The sequence below is a fragment of the Solanum verrucosum genome, unplaced genomic scaffold (assembly GCF_900185275.1).
Source record: "Solanum verrucosum unplaced genomic scaffold, falcon-dt-bn FXZP01000043.1, whole genome shotgun sequence".
Lineage (NCBI taxonomy): Eukaryota > Viridiplantae > Streptophyta > Magnoliopsida > Solanales > Solanaceae > Solanum > Solanum verrucosum.
In genome coordinates this window covers 508,039-529,657 of record NW_026020181.1, presented here as the reverse complement: position 1 = coordinate 529,657, position 21,619 = coordinate 508,039, and the positions used below count along the sequence as shown (strand labels likewise).

The following is a 21,619-nucleotide window of genomic DNA, read 5'->3' as shown; positions in this document are numbered from 1 at the left end:
CGCAAGTATCTAGGATACTAGAGTCCAGATACATAGGAGAGTCGCGAGTAAGATGACAGGGAGGTGAGCAAAATTTGTTATGTATCCTAAATACATGCGAATCCACTTGAATATAAGTAAGTAAAACAAATTATACTTAATTTTGACCTCATGTATCTAGACGTATCTGGACACACTAAAATTTGGTTAGATTCCTAATATTACAAACCAAAATATGTCTAAGTAATTAGCTCCTAAACTAGTGGAATTTAGGTAAGTTTCCTTTTTTAACCGATTCAAAGTACAAGGTAAAGTTTTGGGCCATTTTAATTCAATTTCAATTCACAATTATTTGGCCCAAGATTTTCCCCCAAAATCCAGACAAAAATGGCCCCAGTTTCGGCCAAAATTGCTCCAAATCCAATCCCAAATCAGCCACAACTAATCCAATTCGTCAATCCATGTGATACAGTTGTAAATGAGAAGGAATATGTGAAATTTTCTCTGTGTATTTTATTGATCACTGTTCAATTCAATTTATACTAGTAGGAGAAAGGAAATGCAGCTATATTCTATACAGGTGCCACTATAGTATAGGCTAAATTCTAACAAACTTGTAGAAAGCAGAATATTCCTATATTTGTACACGTATTCCTTTGACACATATTGTTTGGGTAAATCACATAAATATGCTATATTAAAAAAATATTTACCATCTATGACAATATAATTTTTCTAACTAAATATAACAATTTTTTGGAATTAAGAAATGTACTCACTTGCCTCTTTCTCGGCCGTTTTTCCTCTTCCTCTTTTTTTTTTTTTTTTGTTCTTCTTCTCCATCTTTCTTTCTCAATCATTATTATCTTCCTTCTCTTCTTTCTTTTTTTTCTTTTTTTTTAAAGATTCTTCTTCTTTCAAATTTTCATTTAAATAACAAATCAATTTTTCATATTTCATTATTTTTACCCAAAAAATACGACGAAAAAAGAAATGGAAAGATGAAAATTTGTACAAAATCATGTTTTCAAGCAGGAATTTCAAATCTCTAAAATTACAACAACAAGAGTTCACCATTGATGGTCATTATAAAGTTCAAATTTTGAATTCATTATTTGTATTTTATGAATTTGTGATTAGTTTGGATAGGTTGTTCCTACAAATTATTGAAAATGTCGTTTGGAATTTATATTTCAATTTTAAGAGGTTTTGGTTAAGTTTATAATTGTTTTTAGGAGAAATATTATATTGAAACTCGAAAAAGGTAAAGTTTATGAAACTGTATCGCAATTGTATTAAAGTTGTATTAGATATGTTTCATAATTGTATTAAAATTGTATTAAAATCATGAACAATACATTTATAATACATATTACAAACTTCACTCTTTTTTAGTGATATCAACCAAAATAATTTAAGCAACACACTTTTAATACATTTATAATATAGAACAATACATTTGTAATACATATTGCAAACGTCGCTCTTTTTCATAGTGATACAAATCAAAATAATTTATAAGATATATATAATACATGTTTTATTCATGAGTAGTACATTTATAATACATAGTGCACACTTCACTCCTTTCTTAGTGATACCAACAAGAATAATTTAGGTAACACATTAATAATACCTTTATAAGACTTCCACATTATATTTTAATACATATTGCAACCGTCACTACTCATTTTCTTAGTGATAAATAAAAATTATTTATAATACACATATAATATAAATTTTATTCATGAGCAATCCATTTATAATACATATTGCATACATCATTCATTTTCTTAGTGATACAAATCAAATAATTTCTAAGACACGTATAATATAAGGTTTATTCATGAACAATACATTTCTAATACATATTGCAAACTTTACTCTCTTCTTAGTGATACCAACCAAATGATTAATACATGCACACTACATTTTTAATACATATTGCTAACATCACTCATGTTCTTAGTGATACAAACCAAAATAATTTATAAGACACATATAATACATGTTTTATTTATGAATAATACAAGCTTAATTCAGTCTATAGATTATTGTCTTGTCTTTCGTTAGTTACGTTTTTTATTTATTATTAATTTTCTCTTCTAATTCAACCTTAATATTGTGTAATACACTTTTAATGCAAATTTAATTCATTTTGTAGTTTATTATTTGTTGCTATTAGATTACTTGTTTAATTCATTATTGATATAAGTTTAATTCACTCTATAGGTCATTGTTTGGTGTTTCATTGGTTACATTTTTTATCCATGCTTAATTCTCTCTTTTAATTCAACTTTAATATTTGTGTAATACACTTTTAATACAAGTTAATTCATTTTACAGCTTATTGGTTGATTTGTTATGATTAAATTACTTGTTTAATTCATTATTGATACAAGTTTTATTCAGTTTACAAATCACAGAATGCTCTTTCGTTTGCTACATTTTGCATGCGTGTTTAATTCACTTCTAATTCAACTTTAATATGTGTAATACATTTTTAATTCAAGTTTAATTCATTTGGCAGTTTATTATGTTTCTTCATTTGTTACGATTAGATTACTTGTCTGCTCTTTAGTTTGGATAGGTTGTTCCTACAAATAATTGAAAATATCATTTGGAGTTTATATCTCAATTTTAAGAGGGTTTGGTTAAGTTTAAAATTGATTTTAGGAGAAATATTAGATTGAAGCTCGAAAAGGATGAAGTTTACGGAACTATATTGCGTTTGTATTAAAGTTATATTAGATATGTTTCATAATTGTATTAAAATTGTATTAAAATCATGAATAATAATCCTACATTTATAATACATATTGCAAACTTCACTCCCTTTTTAATGATATGAACTAAAGTAATTTAGGTAACACACTTATAATACATGCACATTACATTTTTAATACATATTGCAACATCACTCACGTTCTTAGTGATACAAATCAAAAATAATTTATAAGACATATATAATACATGTTTTATTCATGAATAATATAAGTTTAATTCAGTTTATAGATCGTTGTCTTGTCTTTCGTTAGTTACGTTTTTCATTCATTCTTAATTCTCTCTTCTAATTCAACTTTAATATTATGCAATACAATTTTAAAGCAAATTTAATTTATTTACTTATTTAATATTAGTGTAATACACTTTTAAATACAATTTTAATTGATTTTGCAATTTATTGGTTGATTTTTTACGTTTAATTACTTGTGAAATTCATTGTTGATACAATTTCATTCAGTTTATAGATCATATAATGCTCTTTCGTTTGCTACATTTTGCATTCATATTAATTCTCTTCTAATTCAACTTTAATATGTGTGGAACACATTTTTAATTCAAGTTTAATTCATTTTGCAATTTATTATGTCTCTTCATTTGTTACGATTAGATTACTTATTTAATTAATTAATTATTAATACAAATTTATTTAGTCTATGAATCATTGACTACACTATGAAAGAAAATAGAGAGAGAGAAAGAGAAAAAAAAAACAAGAGAAAGAGAGGGAGAAAGTGCAACAAAAAGGAAAAAAGAAAGAAAAAGCAATAGAAAGAAACCAAGAGAGAAAAAGCAGCAGCACAAAAGAAAACAAAGGAAAAAGAACAATATAAAGAAAAAAAGGGAGAAAGAGCGAGAAAAAGAGATAAAAACTAAAAAGACGAGAGAGAAAAAGGAGAAAGAGGCAAAAGAGTAAGACAAATCTAATAAAATATATATTATTGTTATATATTGCTATAAATGGTAATAATTAAAGAGTATACTTAAAATAAGTAATTATTTTTTAAAAAGGATCCACTCAAGTAATTAATTCATCAACTGGACCCAATCAACTGGACCCAATTAGTTGCATTTTTCAATTGAGCCCAAACGTTCTTTGTCCATTTCATAATTTGAATTAATTGAGCGTGATATCCCAACACCCCCCTCAAGTAGGAGGGTGGTGAAGCAATCCCCAACTTGTCTAGAAAGGATCGATGAACTGGCCCAGAAAGGGATTTGTGAACACATCAGCTGATTGAGCAAATGAGGGGACAAAATTTAAAGAATGAGCCTGAAAAGGTATTGTTGCCGCACAAAATGACAATCCAGACCCACATGTTTGGTGCGTTCTTGGAACACCGGATTTTTGGCGATGTGTATGGCTGCCTTGCTATCTGAGTGAAGAGGAATAGGGAGAGGAGAAGGAACACCAAGATCATCAAGCAAGCGAACTGTAACACCTCGCTATTTGAAAGAAATAGAAAGAGTTAGAATTAGAAAGAGTCATTTTTGGAAAGAATGAAAAATCTGGAAAATTGATTAAGTTATGTTAAGTTTGAGTTTTGTCTCAACTTCAAACGACCATAATTCCTATCTCAGGATGAGTTAGGTGTGCTACAAGATACCGTAGGAAATATCTTTGAATTATCTTTCCAACGCCGCCGAGTTTGCTCAATTCTGAGTTCGTATGAGTGAGATATGTCCATTTGAAGTTGAGTTGTCTAGTTAAGGAAAGTTTAATCTGGATTTTTGAAAGGGTAGTTTGGTGTTTTCCTTACCCAATTAAATAATTTCGTTTTTGGTAATTACTTAGGGGTCTAAACTGAAGTTGGTCAGTTTACGCTTTTGAAATTTGAGTTAGGGTTTTGAGAGAAGAGAAAAGAAGAGGAGAAATGAGAAGAGAAGGCAAGAATCGTCAAATTCTCGAAGCTAAGATCGTGAATTTCGTCAAGGGGTGATACTACGAGGTATGTGAGATCACATAGCGTTGGGTTAGTTCACCCACAGGCCAATCATGATTCAATTCAGCGAAGTTGTGTAGTTTTGAAAGCAAATATTACGAGTTCTTGATGATAATTCGTTTGAAATCTGTGGCTTGTTGTTGTTGAAGTTTCTTGAGTTTGATTCATGCAATTAGGTGTGATTTCGAGTAGAATCTTACATATATTGAAGATATAGTCGATTCTAAGTGTTTGGGGAAAGAACCAAGTGAATTTAGAGATTTAGAGTTGAAAAACGAAGAAGAAAGTTCGGAGTTTTTTGGGCAGGGTCCTGAGGCGTCGCTCCAGCCAGAGCGCCCCAACCCAGTCCTTGAAATTCATCCTCTGGCGCCTCGCGTCACTCAGAGCGCCAGGGACGCCAGTTCTTCCACCTTTTCCCACTTCTTTCCGTACTAATTCCTTAGCAACGTACCTAAGTTTTCTAGTTGATTTCTCCACTCTAAGGTACGTCTAAACATCATGAAATCATCATTAACATGAGATCATGAGCCTTGAATCCATACTTCAATTCAAGGAAAGTTAAGAGTTAAGTCAAGAGAAGTTCATAGAGTTTTCCAAAAGTCTTTTACAAATGTTTTAACTTTGTTTTAAGGCATGAGTTTTGAGTTGAGTAAAGAGTAAGAGTAAAGTTCCATTTCTTCAAAAGATTATACGAAAACTAAGTATTCCCAAGAGTTGAAATGTTTTCACATTTAAACTAGAAAGGAAACACCGCTTTCCAAGAGAGCCTTTGAGCTAGTTTTTGAGTAATTATCTCAAACCATAGAAAGAGTTTTTGTTATTAAAACATATGAGCTGGGTATATTTTGGGAGTAGTATTGTGCACCGATATGGAGACGCGAATTCATAATAACTCAAGTCTCCATAAACCATATAGCCATCATGGGTAGAAAGGATCATACTTTTTAGATGATTCCTTAGTGCTTTTTAGCATAAACTAGTGGATCCACTTAGTTGAGGCGTTCTATATCACGGCAAAATATATGACAGTTCTGGCAGTGTGGGCGAGACGCTGTATCATCACTTAGGCTCATAGTGGTGGTTGTCAGTTAGAGAAACTCCCATAGTATTATATTACTTTATATGTAACTGAGTTGCTATTGTAGTTCTTTAATACATTGAGTTGTCACCTATTGTTTTAAATGCTTTGTATAAACTGCACTATTATTGTTGTTTTTACCCTGCATTTGAGTTGAGTTATTCATGAGTTGAGTAAAGCCAAGGTAATTGTTTTTTTCAGATTCCTTTCAAGCTTATGTCATGTTTAGTTTTTTCCTTGCATACTCATACATTCAATGTACTGATGCCATTTGGCCTACATCGTTTTAAAATGCAGACACAGGTAACTAGGATCAACATCCAGAGCCTCGTTGATCCAGTTGAGCACTCAGAGTCAGTTGGTTATTTTTCAAGATATTAGATTTTGCTTTTATGTTTTAACTCTAGGATGCCTTTTTATACTTCAAAGCACGATCCCTGATTTTTGTACGAAACTCTCGTGCGGAGTGTTACTTGTCTTTTGATTTGTTATGACTCTGTCACTCGCACTAATATTTCTTCCAGATGCATCCATGTCTTACCCTCACTATTCTTTAAATATTGTTCAGGTGCTAGATATACAGGTGTAAGTAATAGTTATTACTCCAAATAAAAATGTTCTCTCACTAGCTCGTCTCATTCAATAATAACACATTTTCAATTATTCCATTACTTTTCCCTCTATCTCTCAATATTCGTAGTTTAACCTCTCTTTTTATTTTTATATCTATTATCACTTTTCCTTTACTTGGTATAAATTTAATGAGATCTTACATTTTGGTCTATCAACTGATCCCAATAAGGGTACCTCAATATATATACATTTTTGACATGAATTGCAGGATTTACTAGTTGCACAACGATTTCAAAAATATTAGATCACAAAAACAGGCACTTTAAAAATATCATTAGATCAAGGTGCTAATACTTTAGAACAATTCTCTAGTGGAGAAGATAAATGTGAAACTATGGATATTCGGGGTTAGAGAGAAGGTGGTGGCATTGCTCATTTCTTTCAAATTTTGATTCACTTAGTCGATTTTTCTTCAGTGTGCATAGGTTTGATTCTCAGAGATTGTTCAAAAAGAGAAGGCTATTGAAGCAATTTAACGAGTCACTCACTGCATGGCAAACAAGGAGACTAATATTGCAAAGAAAATATTCTCAAATTTCACAGTAAATTAAATAAGTTTAGTAGTGACTGATTAAAAGCTCATCATAAAATAAAACCAGGTAAAGAAATAACCACCAGAGAGCTATTGTCATTGCCCATCAAGCAACTTGGACAGGACCAAATTGCTCAATTACTCCACTGTCCACATAAGAGGCTAGAGAACCATGACAAAAGCTTCTGTAGCCATACCCAAAACTGGTAAAATGTTGTCCAAAACAAAATTGTAAAAAACTTGTGCAAATAAACAAAACTAGTTCATCCATGCTCATCAAATGCACCTCCTCACCAGCATCAAACTGCAGTGTTCACTTTCCCTTCTTCTGGGCAGCCTTGGTGACCTTGGCACCAGTTGGGTCCTTCTTGTCAACGTTCTTGACAACACCGACAGCAACAGTTTGCCTCATGTCTCTCACAGCAAAACGACCCAATGGTGGGTACTCAGCAAAGGTCTCAACAACCATAGGCTTGGTGGGAATCATCTTAACCATACCTGCATCACCATTCTTCAAGAACTTAGGCTCCTTTTCAAGTTCCTTACCTGAGCGCCTGTCAATCTTGGTCAAGATCTCAGCAAACTTGACAGCAATGTGGGAAGTGTGGCAGTCGAGCACTGGTGCATATCCGTTTCCAATCTGGCCAGGATGGTTCATGATGATGACCTGGGCAGTGAAGCTGGCTGCCCCCTTAGCTGGGTCATCCTTGGAGTTTGAGGCAACAAAACCACGTTTTAGATCCTTAACAGCAACATTCTTAACGTTGAACCCAACATTGTCACCAGGGAGTGCCTCCTGGAGAGCTTCGTGGTGCATCTCTACAGACTTGACTTCAGTTGTCAAACCAGTAGGGCCAAAGGTCACAACCATACCAGGCTTGATCACACCAGTCTCTACACGACCAACAGGGACAGTTCCAATACCACCAATCTTGTAAACATCCTGAAGTGGAAGACGGAGGGGTTTGTCTGATGGCCTCTTGGGTTCATTAATCTGGTCAAGAGCATCAAGGAGGGTTGGGCCCTTGTACCAGTCGAGATTGGTAGACCTCTCAATCATGTTATCTCCTTCAAAACCAGAGATGGGGACGAATGGGATTTTGTCAGGGTTGTAACCGACCTTCTTGAGGTAGGAAGAAACTTCCTTCACGATTTCATCATACCTAGCCTTGGAGTACTTGGGGGTGGTAGCATCCATCTATAAAAAATAATAACAGAATTAGCATGACATGTACAGCTTAAATTAACAATTAATTCCATCTATGAATAAAAGCAAACCTTGTTACAGCAGCAAATCATTTGCTTGACACCAAGGGTAAAAGCAAGCAATGCATGTTCACGTGTCTGACCATCTTTAGAGATACCAGCTTCAAAACCACCAGTGGTGGAGTCAATAATGAGGACAGCACAGTCAGCCTGGGAGGTACCAGTGATCATGTTCTTGATAAAGTCCCTGTGTCCAGGGGCATCAATCACAGTGCAGTAGTACTTAGTGGTCTCAAACTTCCACAAAGCAATATCAATGGTGATACCACGCTCACGTTCGGCCTTAAGTTTGTCAAGCACCCAGGCATACTTGAATGACCTCTTGTTCATCTCAGCAGCTTCCTTCTCAAACCTCTCAATAACACGCTTGTCAATACCACCAAGCTTGTAGATCAAGTGACCCGTGGTAGTCGACTTTCCAGAGTCGACGTGGCCAATGACCACAATACTGATGTGAATCTTTTCCTTACCCATGATGCTTTAGAATCTAAAGATCAGCAGACAACAGAAAACCAAGAATTAATTTTATGACACCAAAAATAATTTCTAAAAACTCTGGGCAAATTGTTCTACTTGAAACTTAGATCTGACATAGAAGATCCAGTAATATGTACTTAATTCTTTCATTTATGAATAGAATTGCCGAATGATGTATCATGGAAAATCAATCAAAAAATCGTATTTTAAAAAATTCTGAGCATGTATTGTTGATATCGAAATGATATGAAGCAACATTAAGAAAAGATTTTTGATAGTCCAGTCCATAACAAGTAATATTAAGCAAATTAGTTCGTTGACAAGCTAAAAGCAGATTTCTCCATCACAGCAAACACACTAACATCTATCTATAGAGAATTCATTCACCAAAACATGCAAATAGTTGTGGATTTACTATATCACGAAGATCTGAACTAAAAACCAAATCGACCAAGAAAAAACAAGCATATCTAATAAACTGAAACCAAATTTACATTCAAAAACTATTACAAGATAAATAAATAAATAAATTTAGATCGAACCTTTTGAAGATGAAGAAAAGAGGGAGCTTCGCTAATCCAGTGGCTGCGCAAAACAAATAAGCGAAGCGTTTAGGGTTTTACAAATGCAGAGACTGATACTTATAGCCGAGGAAGCAAATGCTCCATTAAGGCTTTTTGGGAATCCACTGCATGCATTTACTTAAATCTCCTTACTCTTTCTCCAATTATAACCACGTTTAGGTTTGTTCAAGGGCTATAGTTGTAAATCCCTAAATTAGGAAAATATAAAACAAAAATTATTTCTTTTCTAGACAGTTTCAACATGTTAATTTATGGGTATTAAATAAAAAGTTTTAGGGATCGTTTGGTAGAGTGTATTAGAAAATATAATGCATGCATTTGGTGTGTGTATTAGTAGTATCTTGTTTGATATATTTTTTCATGCCATGTATAACTAATGTTTGCATTAGTTATACACTCTATTGTGTATTACTAATATCAAGTAATTCTAAGTATTAGTAATACATAACATTTTAACACTTGCATTAGATTAAATAATTACAAAACTATCCTCAAAGCTCTTTTAAAACATTTCATAGCATTTTCTCACAACTCTAGAATCTTTTCATATATTTTTATTTTTATATTTATTTGTTTTTCAGTGTTTTAAAATTTGTTGGTGTCTTAATAGGTTTTTTTTTGGAGGATTTGATTTCATTTTATTTAATAAAAGGGTCTGCCCCACTATTCATCCAAAAAAAAAACTACTGCTTTTGTAAGGTTCCAAGAACTATTGCGTCACCTGAGATTCCTTTTGAGCTTGTAGAAGTTTTTAATGGTTGATAAGTTCCATTTTAATAGGCTACCTCTTAAGTATCTTTTTTTAAAATCTAATTTCAATATGGTTTAATCAATTTTTTTTACTATTGTGGCGATAAATTTGATAAAAAAAATTATTTGTCAATTTTTCACAAAAATATTTTGACGCAATAGTATAACTATGTAATATTATTTTTGAAAAAAAAGAAGAAGAAGAGTTAATAATGTTTTAGCAAAGAAATTTTATTTTGATGTTTTAGCAAAGAACTTTTTACAAAGGAAGTGTAAAAATAAATAAAGTGTGAAGGGTATTTTTGTAAACATATATTTTAAAATGTAAATTATGCAAGATTTGTTATTTCTAATACATCAAACCAAACAATGTATAAGAAATAATGCTTGCATAACTAATACAAGCATTACTAATGCAAGCATTACTAATGCATCCTATTTTGGATTATTCTTATACACTTTGTCAAACGACCCCTTAAGGTTATTACAGTCTTTAAAAAGTTTGTAAAATAAAGTTGCTTAACAAAGTTGTCCTTTATGCTCTGTTAATTGAACTCCATCAAGAGCTCTAAAAAAACCCATCCTTTACTATTTAATTACACAACATACCCCTATACTTTTATTGAAGTTGAAGATATGATGGGTACTATATTCTCTAAAATTTCCTACCATTTGAAAAAATTATAAAAATTCCTCTATTTTAAAATCAAATTCCTCTATTTTTCTAAGAAATCTCAGAAATCATTCAAAAGATTTTCAACCTTTGTCGAAGTGAATTCAACTAATTTGCGATTGTTTCCATTAAGGAAGAAAATTCTGAAATAATCGATTGGGATTTCGAAGTGAATTTGATTGATTTTGTTGAACTTCGAGATTATCGGTGAAATACAAAAACAGTCAGGTATTCATTAATTGCTGATTCTTTAATTTATTTGGAAGTGATTCGAAAATGGCTAGTGAAAAGTGATTAAAAAATGGATCTGGATCGTATTTTTTATGTTGGATCTTCACTTGAATATCTTCATAAGTTACTATCCGAATATTAGATTTAAAGGTTAGACGGTCACTGAGGTGTTCAATTTGGGAGTTTCGGGTCAATACCTCATCCAAGACACTTTGTTGGACGGCATCAATAATTGTAGTCATCTCTTCAATACATTTTTTAATTGTAATCTGTTTGGGATACAAACAGTGAATGATTAAATTGTTTTGATTTTTTTTATGTTGAATGTTTGGAATACAAAATAATTTGGAATCCTATTTAGTAGATGTTCTACAAATTAGACATTGAATATAATATATTTTTGGAATGCATAACAGATAAGAAAATACATTTTTTGTCATGAAATACAATTCTTTTTTGAAATACAATTTTTGATTGTTACTATGATTGTAAATTTGTATGTTTTGATGATTGGAATACAAATATTGTGGAATTTTAAGAAAGAATATACGTTTTGAAAAATATACAAACCAATGTTGTAACTTTTCTAAATGAACACAAGTTTATATTAGTATATGGATACAAATATGCTTCTTAAATAATTGCAAATCCATTTGGTATACCTATTCGAATGAATACAAACTAATAAAGAAAATACAAATGCCATTATAAAAACCCAAACATGAAAACCATAATGAATACAAATGCACATATCATACATATTGGAATTGTAACACCTCAGTCTTAGAAAGAGCCAAATTTAGAAAGAGCTATATTAGAAAGAGCTAAATTGAGATTGATACAAGTTACGCTTCAATTATTAGTTTTGGGTCAACTTCAAATGACCATAACTTTCAACACAAGATGAGTTAGGTGGCCCATTAAGCATAAAATCCAAGGTCGTTGAGTCATCTTTCCAATGCCACGGAATTTGCTAAATTTCGAGTTCAGATGAAGGAGATATGCCCGTTTGAGTGCAATCTGTCTAGTTAAGGCAATACATCCGTTTTAAGGAGTTTGGTCTTTTCCTTACCCCACTAGGCCTACACATTTTTTTCACTCTTTTAGGGGTCTATACTGATTGGAATCAGTTTTAGTCATTCCAAAAGAGCTTAGAGTTTGTTTAGAGAGAAGTTCAAGGGGAGAAAAGAAAAACGTCCAAGATTCTTGCAAGCTTTGAGGATTTTTGCCAAGAACTTGATTCTTTCAAGGAATGTATGTTTTCATAGTGATGGGTTTGTTCACCCTCACGCCAATCATGAGTTTCTTTTATGAATTCGTCCATGAGATTGAGTATATTGAGAATCTTGTTGAGTTCTTGAGGTTTTGTGTTTCATTCTTTAATAATGGAGTTTTGTTGAGTCCTTCATGTGAGGGTCTTGCGAATGAGTGTTGCTCTTGGTGGGTTTTGAGTGGATTTCGTTGTAATTATGTTGGGTTTAAGAATCCAAATGAGTTTGGGAGGAAATCGTTCGATTCTAGATGAGTTAGGCCTTGAATTGAGTAAGAAAAATTCGTCGGATTTTTCTAGGCAAAAGGTGAGCGGCACGCCACTGAGGCGCAAGATAGCTAGCGCCCTGCGCCTGCAATGCACCAGAAGTAGGCTTCAGAAGTGTAGGGGTTGGCACCCTGCGCTAGAAATATACCAGGGTGGTCTGCCTTCATCTCTTTTCCGTCTTTCATTTTGTCTAAGTTCTTTCAAATCGTGTCTTCGCTCTCTTCTTAAGTATCACTATCTAAAACTTCATTAATTATTAAGAGATCCTATATATCTTAATCATAACTCTTGAATTCACATTTCTAATTTCAAGGTAGAGTTAAGAGTAAAGTTCGAGAGAGTCCTTTGGGTCTGTCACGCCCTGAGCCTACACCCTGGGTGGGACTGGCACTCGAGAACCATTGCTGGCCCTAACCGAACCCTTGACCTGACTACTTATTGAGCGGAATACTTACTCATTAAGAAAAATACTTTTAAAAGTAAACTAAACTGCTCAATAAACACTTAGAATGTATCAAGATAACATTCACTGGTCAAAATGACAACTCAAGTCTCAACCATTAAAATAGGAAATAGAAACTCAAGAACAAACATCTGACTGTCTATGAAGACTCTAAACTACTGAGATGGATATCAGGACAAGACCCACGATATCCTAATGAACTATCTAATACTGAAAGCAATAAAAAGGGATCCTCCGGAAGCAAGGAGGCTCACCACAAGACTCTGAGTGCTCAACTGGATCAACGATACGCTGGATGATGATCCTGGTTACCTGTGTCTGCATCATAAGAAGATGCAGGCCAAATAACATCAGTACATTGAATGTACGAGTATACGAGGGGAATTCTAAAACAAGACATAAGCTTGAAAGGAACTGAAGAACTCACCTGACTCAACTCAACTCAACTTAAATGAACTCATTTTAATATAAGGCAGTTTAAAACAGGTGCAATATAAAGAAAAGCTGTTTAAAACATGGATGCCAACTTTGTGTATTTTGGAAATACAATAATACTATGTATGTATGCAAAGATACAAATATAACTCTGAAATGTATGTAAAAAATACAATTAAACTGTGTATATAAGAATACAATTATTTCTGTGGGAGATATTCTAACCGACCACCATTACTTAAGAGCTATTGTGATGATACAACGTTTTGCCTCACGCTACCAGGGCCGTCCCATACCTTGCCGAGGGTATAGAACTTGAACTACTTAATCTTAGTACAACCTTTCACCCTCAGACAGATGGTCAGGCTGAGCGCACAATTTTGACGCTCGATGATATGTGACGGGGGTGCGTGCTAGACTTCAAGGGAAGTTGGGATGAACACTTGCCTCTTATTGAGTTCGCATACAATAATAGTTCCAGCACCGGGATGACACCTTATGAGGCTTTTTATGGGTGAAAATGTAGATCCCCCATTAGATGGTTCGAGGTCAGTGAGTCAGGGTTCAGGGTTGATTCGACCCGATTTAGTACAACAGACAGTGGAGCAGATCAAGCTCATACGGGAGAGGTTGCTAACAGCTTAAAGCCGACAAAAGTCATACTCAGATGTGCGACGAAGGGACTTAGAGTTTTGTGTTGATGACTGGGTATTCTGAAAAGTCTCGCCTATGAAGGGGGCTATGAGATTTGGCAAAAAAGGCAAGCTTAGTCCAAGATTCATTGGGCCATACCAGATCTTTCGGAGGGTATGACGAGTGTCTTATGAGTTAGAATTGCCTTCGGGGCTAGAATCTGTTCATCCAGTTTCCATGTATCTATGCTACGGAAGTGCGTAGGAGACCCTTATCGGGTTGTCCTAGTTGAGGATGTTCAGATCACAGTGGAGTTGTCCTACGAGAAAACTCCAGTTGCCATATTAGATCGACAAGTCCGTAAATCTAGGACCAAAGAGGTGGCTTCAGTTAAAGTATTGTGGAGAAACAAGAATAGAGAAGAGGTGACTTGGGAAGCTGAGGATGGCATGAGGTCTAAATATCCTCATTTGTTTCATACCCTAGAGTGATGACATATCAATTTATATTGGTGCAGTGAGGTAAGATACCTATTTGATTTTTTTTTATATTGTTGCTTATTATTATTATTGTTGTTGTCGTTGTATATTTGCTCGCACTGTTATTGCGGAGCTATAATGGTAAGCAATTTATGTCATCATGCTTAGCAAAGTATTGTGGGTTAGACTTTTTGCATTTTAGGTTCCTGGATAGTAACTATGCCAAATGATACTCTGCCTAAATTTTGGAAACACCTAAGGACTTAACCGCGTGACTTAGATTTGTTTTTCATTCGAGGACAATGTTTCTAAGGAAGGAAGGATGTAATACCTTGACTTTTCAAAATGTCTAAATTAACTCGTATCTTCATGGAAAGATAAGGAGGGTGAGTAATAAATTAAGAATGATGTCGTATTTCATATTTTAAGTGTTCAAGGGTTGTATCTCAAGTTTTGAAGTTTGGTAAGTGGCAAAATAAAAGTTGGCGAAAGTTATCGTAAGTTCCTTTTTAAAGATGTCTCTAAAACTTGGGTCAAATGTCTTAGATGTTTTCTCCCAATATTTAAAGAGTTAGAAGGCCTATCACCCATTAAATCGAAGTCCTATGAGTCTAGTTTGCAACGCATAAAACCCCGTATCCAACCGACATCAGAGTAAAAGGTTATGAGGGTTTTACTACGGACCGCTGGGGCAGAATCTGGGTCGGGTAGAAGATGTGGTATGTCGGCTTACTCAACATTTTAATCAATGAAAACATTTCTTTTCACTTCCAAACTAGTAAAAGAAGCTTAAGAGATGGTTCCTATGGTGTTCTTGCATGATGAAGGTTGGTTTTTGACGATTTCTACCATTAAAGGTTGCCCCTGTGCCTAGAAACACGATCTCTGCACGTGGCAATCATTTTTCCCTCCTATTAGCTGCGTTTGGAGCTAGTTTTTGAAGATATAAATTTGTAGTTATTGGTGTTTCTTCAAGGTTTACACTTGGTTAACTAAGGTAATCATCTCGGGATCCTTTTATGGTTGTTTTTATGAATTTCTACGGACGTTTTGACAAGTTGGAGCAATATGGAAAATCTGCCGATTTAAGATTAATTATGAACTGATTATAGGTGCATTTCAGCTGTGTATATATAGTGATTGTGAAGCTTAGGACATAAGGAACAACTTTCGTGAAGGAACTATGGTCTTTCAAGCGTTCATTGGAAAGGTATGTTAAGGCTATTCCCTACTTACGACATGCTTCCTTAAAGCTTAGGAGCAATGTAATTGGGTTGTTATCCTTGTTACACTTGTAGCCATTATTGTTGATTGTTGGCTACTCGAGTTGATATAATCATCCCTTGTCGGGATTCTTATTCAGTTAGTAGTGTCCCTATGTTGGACACGATTTAGATGTTATTTGTATAGGTTGCTTATAACTAAATTACTCACTTTTAGCGATTGGATTGTTATTGTTACCCTTGGGGCTATTGTGGTTAGATGCAAGAATGTGATCTATGCCTTGAAGGGCTATGTTCTGCCTACAGAGCTATATGGATGCCTAAAAGGGCTATGAGTTGCCTACAGGGCTATATTGATGCCTAGAAGGGCTATGCGTTGCCTATAGGGCTATATTGACGCCTAAGATGGCTATGTGCTTCCTACAGGGTTATGTTGTTGCCTAAGAGGGCAATGAGTTATCTATAAGCTATGTTGATGCCTAAGAAAGCTATGTGCTGCCTACGGGGCTATATTAATGCCTAAGAGGGCTATGTGGCTGCCTACGGGGCTAGGGGACTAGGGGTATATAGGCTGATTGGCACCTTCCGGGCTTATGGGGGCCTGAGTAGGTGGTCTTGTGTGTTGTTTGTACCTGCCGAGCTTTGGGGGCTTGGTTAGGTTGTTGTTTTATTATTTTTGATAAGTTTAGATTTAGGAGCAGTTCAGTACACTTATCTTATCCTTGATTTATTTATCAGATTATTCCAGTAGATCAAGATACCTCCTCATAGTCTATTGCCTTTCATACTCTGTACATTATTTCCTACTGACTCCCCATTGCCTGGGGGCGCTATATTCATGCATACAGGTCCTGACATATGATCGAGTAGACCTCCTCAACATCAGGATTGACTTTTTTCCGGTTGGCTGCCCATTTCCTTCGGAGCTGCCAGAGTTGGGAGGTTTGTTACCTTTTGTTGTATATATCTTTATGGGTAGGCTGTCGCCCTGTCTCGCTAATCTTTACTACTCTTAGAGGCTTGCAGACTAATGTGTGGGTGTATAACTACGTTATGGCCATACGGTCCTAGGTTGTTGGTTTGCTGAAGCTTGTCAGCTGTTTGATGTATTGTATTGATATATACCTGTTTTTAGTTTTGGTATAGATATTATGGTGTCCTCGATAGCCCAATCATGACTTCTGTGCTAGTTGGCTATTTATTTATATGATCTCCTGGGAGTAGCTATTTTTTTTATAGATAAGTTGACAGTGGCCTTGCCGGCTGAGGGCTTTGTTTTAAGCCGAGATATACTTATTTGTTTTCTTGATTGCATGTGGCTGCCATGCACTTGTAGAAAATGGTTCAGCAGGGTCGGATCGGGCCTGAGTTTTAGCATTAGGAGCCAGTTGCTCCCCTCGAGTTTGGGGCGTGACATTAGGTGTGCTGCAGACATATATAATTTGATTGTTAGAGATGGTATATCAATGTATAATGATGTTTGCATAAAAGTTGAAACTAGATGTCATTTTATTTTTAAATGTCAAGTTAAGTCTAGACGTAGAGATTTTGAAAATCGTTGTCGTGAATTTAATCTTCCACCTAGAAAAATTCCAAAATTAGTGTGTACTAGATGGAATTCTTTATATGAAATGCTTGAAGTCGCTTATGAATATAGGAAACCTTTAGAAATGGTTTGGAATGCTCATAATTTAAATATGACATATAGACTTGATGATAATGATTGGGATGACATAAAAGAACTTATAGAATTCTTAAATGTTTTTTATTTAACTACAAAAAAATATCTGCACTTTATTATCCAACTATTTGCTCTATTTTACCTAATATTTGTGTTATTTCTAGTATATTTTATAAATTCAAAAATAAACCAAGATTTGAATAATCTGTTCAGAAAATGATTGAAAAATTAAAAAAATATTTTATTCCTATTCCTCAAATTTATTTAACTGCTTGTTTGTTAAACCCACATTACAAAGATGAAGGTGCATTACGAATGGTTGATAAAATATATTTTAATTTGGGTATTGATAGTGAAGATGATGAAACAACTAGTTGTCACGATGTTAAAGATAGTATAAAAATTGAAGCTAGAAAATTGTATGACTTGTATAATTCTAATAGAATGAATGTAGTACGTAATGAAGAGCTTCAAAGTTCTAGGAGTAGATATAATGAAGATGATCTTGATGATATGATAGATTGTTATCTTGAACTTTCTCATAATGATAAAAATGATTTTGATGCATATATTAATCAAAATACCGAACCTACTAGTACTGATTTTCTAGAATTGTGGAGCAATCGCGGCCAGGGATTTCCAAAACTTCAACCGGTTGCTCGAGATGTGTTAGCTATTCAAGCATCTTCAGTAGCTTCGGAAGGCGCTTTTAGTGCGACAAGATTTCAAATTGGAGAGCATAGATATTCATTAGCAGCAGATAGCTTGGAGATATCGATACTATTTAGAGATTGGATTAATGGCGAGAGAAGGAGTTATGGTCGTCCACCTTTACCGACCAAATTTGAAAATGACGTTGATGAAATAATGCTAGATTTTAGTGACGACGTCATTGATGCAATGGAGGAACTATCTAATCAACCAATTCCGGAGCATGTTACTAGAGAAATGTTAAATGATTTAAAAAAAGATTTCCTTGGTAGCATGAATTATTAAATTCAAATGTCTATTAGTATGAGTATAATAATTTGAGGTCTAATTCAAACAGAACCCTTCCTAGAAGGTGGCTGTGTATATTAGATTTTTTAATACTCTACTAATATTTTGTAACTCAACTTGTACTATTTAATTAATATTAATAAAAGTATAGGCTATTCTCCTTAATTTTTTTTATTATTGTCTTAAATTTAAATTTTCAAACTTTTAAAGTGTGAAATTTTAACTTTTATATAGTTTTAAAGTTTGAATTTAAAATTTTAAACTTATATAGTTTTATAGTTTTAAAGTTTAAATTTAAATTTTCAAACTTTTAAAGGGTGAAATTTAAACTTTTATAGTTTTATAGTTTTAAAGTTTGAATTTAAATTTTCAAACTTTTAAAGGGTGAAATTTAAACTTTTATAGTTTTAAAGTTTGAATTTAAATTTTTACACTTTTAAAGTGTGAAATTTAAACTTTTATAGTTTTATAGTTTTAAAGTTTGAATTTAAATTCTCAAACTTTTAAAGTGTGAAATTAAATTTTTTATACTTTTAAAGTTTGTATTTAAAACTTTAAAAGTTTAAAAGTATAAATTTTTAACTTTAAAATTATAAAAGTTTTAATATTATTTGAGTAATGTTCCTAATTTTTTTAATTTTAATAATTAATATTTTTTAATTATAGCCATTGGTACCCGGTTTTCGGTCCGGTCCGTTACCGTTCCGGGATGGGTATACATATTTTTTTCGGAATTACCGATTCCGGTTTGGGTCCGTCCCGTGGTGCCCAGTTCGTTTCGGTTCCGATCCATCCCGATCCGAAAGTCCCGGTTCTGGTCCCATTGCCACGCTTTCCAAGATAACCTTCACTAGCCAAAAATGGCAATTGAAGTCTCAAGCATTAAAACAGGAAATAAAAACTCAAGAACAAACATCTGACTGTCTATGAAGCCTCTAAACAATTGAGATGGATGTGATAGGTTTGTTCACCCTTACGCCAATCATGAGTTTCTTTTATGAATCTGTCCATGAGATTGAGTATATTGAGAATCTTGTTGAGTTCTTGAGGTTTTGTGTTTCATTCTTTAATAATGGAGTTTTGTTGAGTCCTTTATATGAGGGTCTTGCAAATGAGTGTTGTTCTTGGTGGGTTTTGAGTGGATTTCTTTGTAATTATGTTGGGTTTAAGAATCCAAATGAGTTTGGGAGGAAATTGTTCGATTCCAAATGAGTTAGGCCTTGGATTGAGTAAGAAAAATTCGTCAAATTTTTCTAGGCAAAGAGTTTGCAGCACGCCACTGAGGGGCCAAGATGGCTAGCGCCCCGTGCCTACAATGCGCCAGAAATAGGTTTCAAAAGTGTAGGGGTTGGCACCCTGCGCCAGAAATGCACCAAGGTCGCCTGCCTCCATCTCTCTTCCGTCTTTCATTCTGTCTAAGTTCTTTCAAATTGTGTCTTCGGTCTCTTTTTAAGTATCACTATCTAAAACTTCATTAATTATTGAAAGATCCTATATATCTTAATCATAATTCTTGAATTCACATTTCCAATTGCAAAGTAGATTTAAGAGTAAAGTTTGAGAGTGTCCTTTGGGTCTGTCACGTACCGAGCCTATAGCCTGGGCAGGACTGGAACTCGAGAACCATTGCTGGCCCCAAGCGAACCCTTGGCCTGACTACTTACTCAGGGAAAGACTTACTCATTAAGAAAAATACCTTTAAAAGTAAACTGAACTGCTCAATAAATACTTAGAATGTATCAAGATAACATTCACTGAGCAAAATTTGCAACTCAAGTCTCAACCATTAAAACAAGAAATAAAAACTCAAGAACAAACATCTGACTGTCTATGAAGCCTCTAACTACTGAGATGGATGTCGAGACAAGACCTACGACATCCTAATGAACTATCTAATACTGAAAGCAATAAAAAGGGATCCTCCAGAAAGAAAAGAGGCTCACCACAAGACTTTGAGTTCTCAACTGGATCAACGATGCATTGGATGCTGATCCTGGTTACCTGTGTCTGCATCATAAGAAGATACAAGCCAAATAGCATTAGTATTTTGAATGTACGAGTATGCGAAAGGAATTCTAAAACAAGACATAAGCTTGAAAGGAACTGAAGAACTTACCTGGCTAAACTCAACTCAACTTAAATGAATTCATTTCAATATAAGGTAGTTTAAAACATGTGTAATATAAAGAAAACCTGTTTAAAACATGGATGTCAAATCTGTGTATTTTGGAAATACAATAATACTCTGTATGTATGCAAAGCTACAAATATAACTCTAAAATGTATGTAAAAAATATAATTAAATTGTGTATATAAGAATACAATTACTTCTATGGGAGTTTCTCTAACCGACAACCATCATTTAAGAGCTATTGTGATGATACAACATTTTGCCTCGCGCTGCCAGGGCCGTCCCATACCTTGCCGAGGGTATAGAACCTAAACTACTAAGTGGATCCACTAGTTTATGCTAAAATCACTAAATGAATCATCGAAAAAGTATGACCCTTTTCTACCCATGATGGATACATGGTTTATGGAGGCTGTGAATTGTTTTAACTCTCCCCCATATCGGTGCTCAATACTCCTCCCAAAATGTGATACTAGCTCTTATGTTTAAAAACATACTTCTTTCTGTGATTTGAGATAATTGCTCAAAAACTTAGCTCAAAGGCTGTCTTGGAAATCAAAGTTTCCTCTCTTGCTTATTTGTGAAAGCGTTTACTCTTTTCTGAAAAAGCTCAAAGTTTGGAAATCAAGGTTTCCTTTTCTTGTTTAAATGTGAAAATATTTTAAACTCTTTGGGAATACATAGTCCCCATATACTTTTGAAGAAATGAACTTCAATATTTACTCCTTACTCTTTACCCAACTTGAACTTTAAGTCTTAAAACAAAGTTAAAAGCATTTGCAAAAGACTTCTTGAAAGGACTCGAAGAACTTCCTAGACTTGGCTCTTAACTTTCCTTGAATTTGAATTTATGGGTTCAAGTTTACGATTCATGTTTTTGGATGATTTCTAGATGTTTAGAAGTCATTCAGAGTAGTTAGAATCAATAGGAAGCGTTAGTATACTTTAGAAGGACTTAAATGGGCTAAACGATGAAAAAACGGGTGGGACAGACGACCTGGGCGTGTCCCTGGCACGCCGCGCCAGCCCCTTAGTTACTTGGGCTCGTTTCAAGATCCCTGCAGGCGTGCCGCCCCAGCCTCTCTGGCACAGATGGGGCGCGTCGCGC

At 34.2% G+C, this 21,619-nt stretch overlaps 2 protein-coding genes across 6 annotated transcripts in view; one reads left to right on the top strand and one right to left on the bottom strand.

The window, feature by feature from the left end:
• LOC125829219 (elongation factor 1-alpha) overlaps window positions 1–21,619 on the top strand; it is a 369,546-nt gene that overhangs the window by 6,259 nt on the left and 341,668 nt on the right. The gene's annotated exons all lie outside the window — the stretch shown is intronic.
• The window catches only part of LOC125829220 (elongation factor 1-alpha), a 248,290-nt gene continuing 233,607 nt past the window's right edge, over window positions 6,937–21,619 (bottom strand). Inside the window, exons 2-3 of one of the 4 annotated variants that reach the window (XM_049508466.1) lie at window positions 8,228–8,567; window positions 7,236–8,147 (exon numbers count right to left, since the gene is read on the bottom strand). In XM_049508466.1, the coding sequence (XP_049364423.1) occupies window positions 7,263–8,147; window positions 8,228–8,567 (1,225 nt within the window). In that variant the 3' untranslated portion in view covers window positions 7,236–7,262. Of the gene's footprint in view, window positions 8,148–8,227; window positions 8,568–21,619 lie in introns of all 4 variants that reach the window. The other 3 variants (XM_049508469.1, XM_049508465.1, XM_049508468.1) reach the window with 3 other exon arrangements.